Source organism: Berghia stephanieae, chromosome 13, assembly GCF_034508935.2.
Source record: "Berghia stephanieae isolate SIO BIC M18660-M18661 chromosome 13, UCSD_Bste_1.3, whole genome shotgun sequence".
Taxonomy (NCBI): Eukaryota; Metazoa; Mollusca; class Gastropoda; order Nudibranchia; family Aeolidiidae; genus Berghia; species Berghia stephanieae.
Genome location: NC_088372.1, coordinates 34,839,166 through 34,850,968, shown reverse-complemented (window position 1 = coordinate 34,850,968; position 11,803 = coordinate 34,839,166). Strand labels below are relative to the sequence as shown.

Genomic DNA, 11,803 nt, shown 5'->3' with positions numbered 1-11,803 from the left:
AATTGACCTTTTGAAGGTTAGGTCATGGTTGAGTTATAATGTCTCCATCTGTAAAGAGCGACGGGGGGAGTGGCAGTATTAAGTCGAAGAAAATCTTGTATTTTTACTATTCACTCCGTCTTTTCACGTTGGAAAAGTCATTTATAAAGCCAACGACGTAGTTATTCGGTCCTTGTGTCCATACAAGTAATAATTAAGGTAATATTGTAATAAAAGATATTAATAAATGTATTTGGGGCAAACTAAGGTCATGTTTTTTGGTGAAACTCTTTTATGTAAACGGCATGATATGGTCATTGAGTGAAAGTGAAACAAGAGCTCCTTCAAGTATGGTCTGCTAGTCTGAAGTTGTAGAAGTGCAAGGGCACGACTTAACTCATTTGATCTACATTACAAAGAAAAAGAATAATAATATATGTGTTGCGATTAGTCAATACTAGATTTTAAATCGTTCTGCATTGTTCCAACAATGAGAGGTAATAGAGCATTAAGTCTCTCCTTAAAGGGAAAGTGAAGGGAGTAATAGTGAATGATGAAATATTTTTGGCAACCTCTCTCCTCCTCCTCTCTCTCTCTCTCTCTCTCTCTCTCTCTCTCTCTCTCTCTCTCTCTCTCTCTCTCTCTCTCTCTCTCTTGAATTCGCCCAACGCCAACCTTTCATAACCATCTCTCATTCACATTCGTCTTTAGTGTTTCATTCACTGTGATTTGTTACAAAGAGGAACCCGAACCGTCCACATTGACTGACTTCATTAATTGAATTAAAATTAAAGCCACCATTCCCGTTCCATTTGACTATTGTTATTTAATTCTTCGAGCTTCAGTCAGCAGCATTTACATTTTTTCCTGTCAGGTGATTACCACAGAAACTAAGATAAATCAGAATAGATTGTATGATGATTCTGGGAGGTTTTAAATTTAAAATATAGAAATCATTTTCGAAACATTTATTTCTTCCAGGTATAATTAGATCTTCATCAGTCCAGATGGTGTCCGTTATTTCTGGTTTGCTGTGTCGAAATTTTAGTACAAGTCATTGTCGACTGGCTGTCGATAAAGCACTTCTCAGTAAACTCAGAAAACAGACAGGAATCCCCTTCATCAACTGTAAGAAAGCACTGGAAAAATTTGATAACGATTTTGATGAGGTAAGGCAACCTATCATAAAAAAACTAATAAGATAAAAGAGAGGTTTTCACCCTGTTACAACATTAGATTCTAGTCTGATGAACCAATGTCTTAACCCATGTCAGCGTAAGATAATTTTGATATGTTGAAATTTAACTTTTTAAAAAGTCGAGACAAAACAATTCAGAATTGAAGGAAAACCCTTTATATTTCATAATTTTGTTGACTCGACCGATGCTAATGAGAATCTGATATTATATCAAAGTAAGACATTTTTCAAATACCATGTATTTTAAATGTATAATATTTATGATTATGTTATAATTATTTGATCTAATTTATTTTAATAAAATATATTTTTAAAAATTAAGTATTTGTTTTCCGTGAAATCCACTTAATGTGCTAAAAATTACTTGTAACAAGAAATGAAGTGAGTAGAAAAGTGCCAGAAGACAACAGGGAATAAAAACTTTGCAGCGATGGGGGTTCGAACCCACAACTGTACTGTAATGACAACTCCTCTTTACAATCTACGCTATCCACCACTCTAAAAAAAGTGGTATCAAGTATCTTGCTTTAAACGGTTAATGAATAAACTGCATATTGACCTGAGTGGATTGCTGACCTCGTCCAGGACTGCCAGCTCTTTGGTGCAGCAGAGCACATAATCATAGACTGCTTAAGATTATTTGAGCCAATTCTAATGTGAGTTACGGTTTACAGTTATCAGTTTGAGATTGTGGAAAAAGTGATTTTAGTGTATTGTTTTGTATTTGTAGGCATCAATTGTCTTTATCTTGACTGGTATTTGGTTACACTTTCTACCACATAAAATTTATGTCTGCACATTCACATATCATTTTTTTTTTCCACCATTGTTTAATATTTGAAGCATTTTACGTTAGATTTTCAAGATTTTTTAATGTATGTATTTATTTGTTTTTTATCACTGTATATTTTTCTGCTGGCTATGATCTAGTTTCCCATCCGTCGAGCGGGTGGTTGGATGGGAGCATCACCCTTGAATCATATACCCATGATGTTCGCATGGGTGTACGATCCGATAGTGATGTCGTTTCTTCTTCTCTTTACTAGCCTATCCTGCGTCTTTGGTTTGTGATTGTATTTTTGACAGGGGATTTTTTTTTTTCTGTAAATCTTCTGCCTGTTTGTTCTTGGTTATTTATAATTTAGCTTATGATATCTTTAGGTTATGATTTTGATTTACATTTGTACTATTTTTGTTAGATTGCTTGTTTTTTTGTTTCAGCGGTCTCTCATATAACCTCAATTGTGTTGGAAGAGACCTAAAGCAATAAACAAACAAACAAACCCATCCGTCGCAAAACATTCAAGCATTATATCATCTGTAGAATTTTACTCGACTATTTTTTAGTTTTAAAATATTTTCTTAGGTTATTATTAGGACACAATCGCCTGAAATACCACATGCACAAGATTTTCAAAGTAGGTTAAACAAGAGTGTGTGATTGCAGTGAAGCAGAAGAAGGCGCCCACCATATATATTCTAGTCCTGTCCAAAGCATTCAACAGCAAGAGAGGAAACTAAACTGTATGGGCCCTTGCAGAGCTGAGGAAGACAACAGCATTCCTTCACCACCTAGATATTAAAATATGAAGTCAATATGATGGGGAATGTACAAGAAGAAGAATGTTTTCTGTTTTGTACAGCTTCTTTTACAACTTACATATTTGATTTATGTTTTTCGTCCATGAAATATATTTAGCATCTTTCTGACATCAACCTGATTTTTAAAAAACAATTTCAGGCCAAGCAATGGCTACAGGATCAAGCTCAAAAAGAAGGTTGGGCCCGAGCAACCAAGTTACAGTCTAGACCAATGTCCCAGGGTCTTGTGGCCCTGTTGGGAGACCATACACAGGCCACTTTGCTGGAGGTAAGGATGTAGAGCATGGACTTCTTTAGATTATGACGTGCATATCCAGTCGTATTAATCTGGCCCCGCGTTTTTTTGCACAGCTTGTGGCTGCAATTCGGCTGCAATGCGGCTGCAAAATTAGGTAAAATTTTCTGATTTGCCTCGCAACCTCAAAACCTGCACGTTTTGCAAATTCTTTGATTCTTTTTTTAAAAATTCGGATATGACCTTTTATTTAAGTTAAATAAAAGGTCACATCTGAATTTTATACTTCTTTATTATAACAATTTCATTGACAGCAATTTTTTATTGTAATTTTGTTTTCCCAACTTTGTGCTTATTTCCAAATCAGCATAATTTCTAGAAAAATTAGACATTATTTGTCCCATAATTTTGCATAATTTTGAGTTTGAAATTGCATAATTCCGGGGGGATATTTTCTGACATGGGTTGCATGTAGTTATGTTAGGTGTGATACAACATATTTAGAAACCTGCAAAATTTACTTATTTTCTTCTGCAAAATTCATCATTTTCTTTGCAAAATTTTGAAATATTTTTTGCAAAAAAACCGCGGGTCAGATTAATTGGATTCCAAATTTGTGTCTCCGACACTGCAATATTTTTATTCTCTGTTTTCTCTGGCACTCCTCTATATCCTATATTTCTCATCATTATTGATACAAGAGCTTGCTCCACACTTTTTTTTGGATGCTATTCTATTTACGGCAAAGTAGGTTCAGAAACATTTTAAAAAACCAACAACCCTGGATTCAAAATCTCTCAATTTGCCTGTGACTGTGAGTTGAGATCTTTACCAGTTGCTTATATCGGGAGCCCCAATGCCAAGAATGATAGTTCATGAATGGGTGATCATTTGGGGAATTACGTGCCAAATATTTTGATTTCCATCCATATCTTATGTATTATCTTATGTTATATGGACTTACTGAATTCTAGCACATTCTTGGGAGAAGCCAAATATGTGCTAGAATCGGAGTGTATCAAAAAATAATCTGATGCTCAAGGGAGGTGACCAATACATTTGGTGTGTTGTATTGTAGAGCATGCTGGCGTTCGGCATGCTAGGATCCAGCGAATACTGTATTATATCTGGGCAAAACTGATGCTTAAAATTGAATTTTGATGTGTCGTATTGTAGAGCATGCTGGGGTTCGGCATGCTAGGATCCAGCGAATACTGTATTATATCTGGGCAAAACTGATGCTTAAAATTGAATTTTGATGTGTCGTTTTGTAGAGCATGCTGGAGTTCGGCTTGCTAGGATCCAGCGAATAGCTACTGTATTATATCTGGGCAAAACTGATGCTTAAAATTGAATTTTGATGTGTCGTATTGTAGAGCATGCTGGAGTTCGGCATGCTAGGATCCAGCGAATACTGTATTATATCTGGGCAAAACTGATGCTTAAAATTGAATTTTTATGTGTCGTATTGTAGAGCATGCTGGGGTTCGGCATGCTAGGATCCAGCGAATACTGTATTATATCTGGGCAAAACTGATGCTTAAAATTGAATTTTGATGTGTCGTATTGTAGAGCATGCTGGGGTTCGGCATGCTAGGATCCAGCGAATACTGTATTATATCTGGGCAAAACTGATGCTTAAAATTGAATTTTGATGTGTCGTTTTGTAGAGCATGCTGGAGTTCGGCTTGCTAGGATCCAGCGAATAGCTACTGTATTATATCTGGGCAAAACTGATGCTTAAAATTGAATTTTGATGTGTCGTATTGTAGAGCATGCTGGCATTCGGCATGCTAGGATCCAGCGAATACTGTATTATATCTGGGCAAAACTGATGCTTAAAATTGAATTTTGAGCTCGGCTTATAAAATTTGAGCCTCCATTTAGTGAACTTGTCTCTTAAACTTCATGGAACTTGTTCCTAATTACAATTAGTTTGAATTTTAACTCAATTTTCTTTATCTGGTTCATTCTTCTTCTTCTTATTCGTGGTCGTTGTAGTAGCCTCTTAAGTAGCGGATCAGACTACAGTTCACATTTATGAACTTCAAGACACACACAAATACACACACAAATACACACATTTAAAAATAATTGCTGTGATCATTTCATTATTTGTTGTTTTTTTCTCTCCACGCCTCCAAAACCCTTGTATCTTTTGTATTGTTTTTAGCTTCTATCAACGATAAGCAGAGGGAAAGAAAGAGTGTAGGCTAGACGGGTCTCTGTTCTTGTTGTGTGAATTACGACTTAATACCAAATTAACATGATGGGTCACTTTTTTCTTTTTGAATAAAGAGCAGGAGACAAAAAATCTGTGATTTTCTCATAAAAAAAAATTTTTCAGCTGAAGTTGTCTTGTAACTATGCATTTGTTATTGGTTTCCTTCATTTTTGTCTATATGATTTACATGTCCGACTTTTTTGAAAAAAAATAATTACAATGCTGTTTGTCATAAGTCGATTATACTGATGATGATGATGATGATGATTACAGTGTTGATGCTGATGATGATGATGATGATGATGATGATGATGATGATTACAATGTAGATGATTGTGCTGATGATGATGTTGATTATGATTATGAGAGGAAGATTACCTTTGCGTAAAAATGTCAAATATTTTGATTTTCAGGTGAACTGTGAGACAGATTTCGTGGCTCGTAATGAAAAATTTGTGGATATGGTCTCAAAACTGGTCCAGGAATGCAATAGGAATTTGATATCAGTTGGTGAAAAAAGGGTAAGCTGTTTTGTGAGAATTTAAAAGAAAAAAAAAAAAGACTTGGTCATTTATATGGTGAGATAATATTCACTAAATGTTCTTAAAGTGTTATACTGGAGTCCCTTGCCAGTAGCAACAGTTAACATGGGGTTTTGTTGAGTCCTTGGAAAAAGCTCTCGACTCACATTCTCTCATTCAACTTTGAAAAGAATATTGCAATAGCGCAAAACAGGCATCATGTCTTATCTTACTCATCAAGTGTTTCTGTTGGCTTGGGACCCCTTATAAAACGGTTTAACCACATTCAGAGGTTATTGCCTTATATTTAATCTCAAGTTGAATTTCATTAAAAAGAGAAGAAATATGTCCTTATAGTATTCCCACAACAGTAAAATCCTACATCCTTTGGGGTTGGGGGGGGGGGGGGGGGGGCAGTGCTTCATCTGGTGAATTTCTGAAACACAAGCTAATTATGTTGGTTTTAAAAAGAAAATTAGCCTTCCTCCCTCCCTTCCCCCTCCCCCACACTACTTTTTAAGTCAGAAGAAACTGAATAGGTGAGTCTGATTTAGATCTGAAATAAATTGATTTACTCTCATTGGTATCTTATAAAAAAAAAAAAAATCCCTTTATTCATCCCCAAGGGGAAATTTGTCCTTAGGGTCTATTCCAAGGGAAGACTGGAATAACCAAGGCGTCAGCCGCAGAGCAGCGCCGCAAAGTGAGCTAGGGCGAGGTGACTTGCTCAAGGCCACACAACGTAGCGGCGGGTGATTGAACTCGGTACCTTTCGGGTAGGAAGCAAAGACCGTACCACTGAGCCACGCTGCCCAATCCAAAGGAATCAAAGCAATTTGACACTGTCCACATTAGGATTAACTGAACTGCTACATGAACTGCATTACTCGAAATGATCATTTTTAGTGTTATCATAATTTCTTCTTAGCCTGAACAATTTCATGGGTTACACATTTCAATTAGGGGTCCCGATAGCTCAGTTGGTAGAGCACTCGCTTCACGTGCAAAAGGACCAAGATCGATCCCGGGTGTATTCGAGACTTTTTGTCTGCCTCCCCCCCCCCTGTCCACCCAGCAGTGATTGGGTGGCTGGGTCTTTGGTTAAGTTTACAGTACTGACAATGAATATTTCGGATACAAACCCTTCATCAGTAATACCATAAACAAAGGAATGTCGGTGAAAGTGGAAAGGCATCAGATGGGAAGAGTACAGGCAATGGTTAGTATTTTTACAATCCCAGGCTTCAGGTATCCCCCACCACTTTTTACTTTTCCCATGTTTAGTTAAGGACAGTGAATTTCTTTAACGTACAGCTAGATATGTCTATGTGGTCTTTTGGTATGTCACTTGCCTTCAGATCTGATGGTCAGGGTTTGAGTCCCATTACGGGCAGTGCATAGTTGAGTCATTGGTAAAGGCTATGTACTCACATTTTTTAACCTTACTCAGGTGTAAAATGAGTACCTGGCTGTTAAAAGCGTCATGTCTCGTCCAACTTGTCATCCCAAAAGATCAGTCAACCTGGACTGGGGATCGAACCTCAGACCTTCTGATTACCGTTTGTATAGCTCTTTAGCACAGGTAATGGAAATTGCATTGTATAAATGCTCACGTTCAAGTTTAAATGGACAAAACTAAGTTCTCATTTCAGGCCATTAACTTTTCTAAGGACTCAACTATGCCCTCCCCCCCTCCCCCAGAGCAGGACTAATACCCTGGACCTTCCCATTTGAAGGCGCGAGTGTCATGTCAATCAACCACATAGCCGCACAATGATAGCGATTACAACACTTTTAGGTCATTTCTAAGCTCAGAAGACACCAGCAAAGCATCATCTTTCAACTAAGAACACAGCACATACCACTCAACAACCATTTAAGCAAAATTACAAAAGACACATCCCCTTCCTGCCCCCTATGTCAACACATTCCTCCCACAAATCCAAGCATCAGTAACACACTTTATAGTCACCTGGAACAACTACAAAAGACGTCTAACTTCTACGTCATGGCACAAGACCGAAGGGCTAGAGCTCAGGTGGTCGCTGGTTCGGATAAATAAGTAAGGTCATTTCTGTGATTATTTATAGATAGAAAGATTGTACACTGCACCAAACTACATATTATAGGAAAGGTTAAGTGTTCAATTCCTGCATCAATTTTGCCTTTGGATGATTTAAAAAAATCTTATTTTATGTTACGTATTCAAACAGGTAGATTTAAAGAAAGAAGAATTGGGTGAGATGAAGACGACAGACAGCTCCAAGCTGGCGGATGTTGTAGCCTTAAACGTTGGCAACCTCGGTGAGAACATGAGTATGAGACGGGCTGCTTACCTGTCAGCCTCTGGTGACTCCTTTCTCTATTCCTACGTTCATCCGTCCAGTAAGTAGTCCTGAAAATTTACAATTAAAAAAAAATAAGGGCTCAAATTTCAAAGTGGTAGCAACAGCAAAAGGGATTGAACACTTTGAGTAACACAAAAATGGACAGGTTCGAATCTGGGCAAAAAGATGTTATTCATTCAGAGTCATCAGGCCCATGAACCTTAAGGCTCAACTTGATCTCAGTTTATGTAGCATTAAATGGCCAATTTTGGTTGCCCTGTTCTTCATTTGATAGATGCTAATTTATCGCAAGGGAGTCCCGATAGCTCAGATGGTAGAGCACTTGCTTAACGTTCAAAGGAATCGAGATCGATCCCAGGTGCAGTCGAGATTTTTTCATGACACCCACCCCCCCCCTGTCCATCCAGCCGTGATCGGGTAGTTGAGTCCTTAGATCTGGCAGAAAGTACTCTGCGATAGACTCTCGATTGCCAAACAAGCTTGCAGAGACAGGTGGACAGTCTCGTATGGAGTTGACTGTTCCGAAAAACTGTGATAAAAATTAAAGTGTTTTGCGGTTCTTACTTATCCAATCCCATTTCGAATTTCAGAGGTCGCCAAAAGAAAAAAAATTGAATGATAAAAAAGACAAATATTTTCTCATTCTAGACTGGAAAGTAAGTAGTAGTTTGTAGACTTTCCTGATTGCCAAATCCTTCCCTAGAAATGCCGGAGATCGGAATTATTCCAAGGAGGAGCTGTCAGAGCTTAAATCGGCCTATCAAAGATCCCTGAAGAACAGAACATCATCCAGTTTTTTTTTGTTCACACATTGAAGCTGGATGCGTTCCTCTTTTCTGACAGGCATGTCTGCAGGATTGTTTCTCATCAGCTGATTGGTTGAAAGCCAAGTAATATCAGAATTTCCTAGTCCCTGTATTGGTATCAGTATTTCAATGCTTATATTCTTAACAGGAGCAGTGACCCCAAACTTATGTATAAAAATACATATTCTTGCGCATTTTCATTCATTGTACTCATTTTGTTTAGGGTTGTACGTTACTTTTAAGTTTCTATCATTAAGGCATTTTTAACAATCATACATATTTTTTGTGTACTTATTTAAAACCTTTGACTGTTTTTTGACCTGAAAGTTCGTAAAAGAAGTTCAATATAATATTATCTGGCTTGGCCATATCAGATAATATGTGGATTCTGGAAGTCAATACTATTTACAGAGAGTAAGTTAATTCAATAATATCAATATCAATCATAATTTTGTAGTTTGGTCAAATTCCCCATCATCAGATTTAGTGTTAATTATCGTTTTTAAGGATTGTACTCTTTTTTTCCAAAATCTTACTGTGTTCCTCCATTGTACACATTGTCATGGGATAGGGTTGCCAGCACTTCTAGAGTACCTGTTTGTGCTATAAACCCTTTTTTCTGCTCTATAGCAAACACACTTTGAACACAAAAGGATGGAATTGATGACATTGGAGATTTTTGTTTTGAAAATATCAGAGTGACAAATTAGGAAGCAGGCACTGTTGTAAGATAAACATCTGAAAAATGTGTATGAAACAGTGCCAGACAAAGTTCTGCTGGTTTTTTTTTTCAGGAGCTGTTTCATGCACACCTCAGATTTTTATGCGAAGATTGATTTATATGATGTGTATCACACGTGTATTGTAATTTGTCAACAGGTCCAAACCAAAAAAATGACAATCTAAAAGTCGGCAAATATGGGGCAGTGGTAGAATTGTGTCGTGTTGATGCATCGTCGTGGTCGTCATCAACTGATACAAGTCCAGACCTTCTGGAGCTTGGCAGTCATCTCTGCCAGCACATCGTAGGCATGAACCCAAAGAGCATTGGGGAATTCTTGCCAGACGCAACAGGACGTAGCAAAACAAGGCACCAGTCAGTTGAATCTGGAGAGGATGATTCAAATGTAGTTAGCGGTGAGGGTCAGAAGGAAGAGGAGACAAGTGCAGTAGAACAGGAGCAGGAAGCAAATGATTTGTTGTCACAGGAGTTCTTATTGGACACGTCTGTGACGGTGGGAGAGTTGCTGCATTCGAACGGAGTGGAAGTGAAGGATTTTGTTCGATTTGCATGTGGGGAGGAAGGTGAGGAGGAGGTGGAAGGATGAATTTGGTTTATAGTGATAGAAAACCAGAATACAATTAGTTTGATTGAGATGTGATTTAAATGGTGATTGAAATGTTTGATGAGAGGACTTAGAATAAAAGTAATAGGGAAGGAAAGTCATGATGTCACACCTTCTACTTTTCTGGTCCTTCAGAGGACCAATAAGGAATAGGTTAGGTACATATCGAATCATAATAAAATAAAATAAAATTCCCTTTATTCATCCCAAAGGGGAAAGTTGTCTCTAGGGTCTATTCCAAGGGAAGACTGGAATAACCCAGGCATCAGCCGCAGTGCAGCACCGCAAACTGAGCTAGGGCGAGGTGACTTGCTCAAGGCCACACAACGCAGCGGGTAATCGAACTTGGTACCTTTCGGGTACGAAGCAAAGACCGTACCACTGAGCCACGCTGTCCCATGTCCCATGGTGGCATAACTATTTTAGTAGCACGAATTTATAGACAGATTCCAAGGATTACAGGACGTAAAAGAGCAAGGATGGATGGATGGTCTTTATCGATGACCAGCATACACATAGACTGGAAAATAAGATGCCATCACTCTGTAACCAGAAGATCAATTACACAAGGTATGTATCCAGTCCTTCGGAAAGAGTGGTTTTACACTTCAAATGAGATTGGAACCAGTTTTTTGACATCACACTTTTGTTCCCTATTTGGTTTATAGTGATAGAAAACCAGAATAGAGTGAGTTTGATAGAGTTATGATGTAAATGATGATTGAAATGTTTGATGTTTGACTTAGAATAAAAGTAATTGAAGAGTTGATTATTGTTTTCAATGTTATTTTATCATTATATGATGTTATTGTGGGTCCTGATAGCTCAGTTGGTAGAGTTTTCACTTAAAACACAATGAGACAGTGATAGATATCGGATGCAGTCGATAATTGTTTTCTGACTCCCCGTCTTCCCAGCAATGATTGGGTAGCTGGGTCTGTTAGATCTGGTGGAAAGTACTTTGCAATAGACTCCAAAAGGTAGCAGGGATCGCTTTTGTCCGTTACACTCTATAGAAACTGGGATAAACTTCAGTTCCATGGGCTACGTTAAAAAAAATGAGTGTTGATTTTATGTGGATTCCTTTGTATATTGTTTTATTCTGAATGTCAGGGGTACTGAAAGCTTAGTTGGTGGTACAAAAAGACCAGTATCCATCCCAGATGCAGTCTAGGTTTTTTTTGTTTTTTTACTGATAACACCTCTATTCATCCAGCAGTTTTTGGATAGCTGGGTCTATTCAATCTTGTTGCAAGTACTTTACAATAGACCCGTGTCTAATCCAAGCGATAGTAAACAATTTATTTGTTCTTCTGATAGTACAAGTAGGCTACCAGAATAAACATTACCAACATTGGCCTTATGGCTGTAAAGAACCACTATTTCTGAACAAAAAGTAATGAACAAAAATGAATATAAACGGCTTCAAAAAAGAATAAAATACCAAAAACACGAACGTTTCGGGCTCAAAACCCTTTTTCAGCCAACAACAAAAGAACAATGAAAACATAAACACATTACAAATACATTTTAAAAAACACCAA

The 11,803-nt window shown here is 37.6% G+C and overlaps 1 protein-coding gene across 2 annotated transcripts; it reads left to right on the top strand.

Annotated features, from left to right (window-relative positions):
* Positions 1 to 24: 24 nt before the first annotated feature.
* On the top strand, positions 25 to 11,026 carry LOC144958732 (elongation factor Ts, mitochondrial-like). Of its 2 annotated transcripts, none has more exons than XM_078890901.1 (6): positions 25 to 198; positions 961 to 1,148; positions 2,919 to 3,047; positions 5,652 to 5,759; positions 7,973 to 8,144; positions 9,793 to 11,026. In XM_078890901.1, the coding sequence occupies exons 2-6, from the start codon at positions 987 to 989 to the stop codon at positions 10,239 to 10,241; spliced, it is 1,020 nt and encodes a 339-aa protein (XP_078747027.1). In that variant the 5' UTR covers positions 25 to 198; positions 961 to 986; the 3' UTR covers positions 10,242 to 11,026. The 2 variants fall into 2 exon arrangements, with proteins under 2 accessions (XP_078747027.1, XP_078747026.1); XM_078890900.1 differs by lacking the exon at positions 25 to 198 and adding an exon at positions 276 to 476.
* The last annotated feature ends 777 nt before the right edge of the window (positions 11,027 to 11,803 follow it).

What these genes read in the sequence shown, in the direction of transcription:
- LOC144958732 (XM_078890900.1), top strand. An exon ending in TTGATAACGATTTTGATGAG is followed by an intron (nt 1,149 to 2,918) that starts GTAAGGCAACCT and finishes AAACAATTTCAG; the next exon opens with GCCAAGCAATGGCTACAGGA. An exon ending in TTCCTACGTTCATCCGTCCA is followed by an intron (nt 8,145 to 9,792) that starts GTAAGTAGTCCT and finishes ATTTGTCAACAG; the next exon opens with GTCCAAACCAAAAAAATGAC.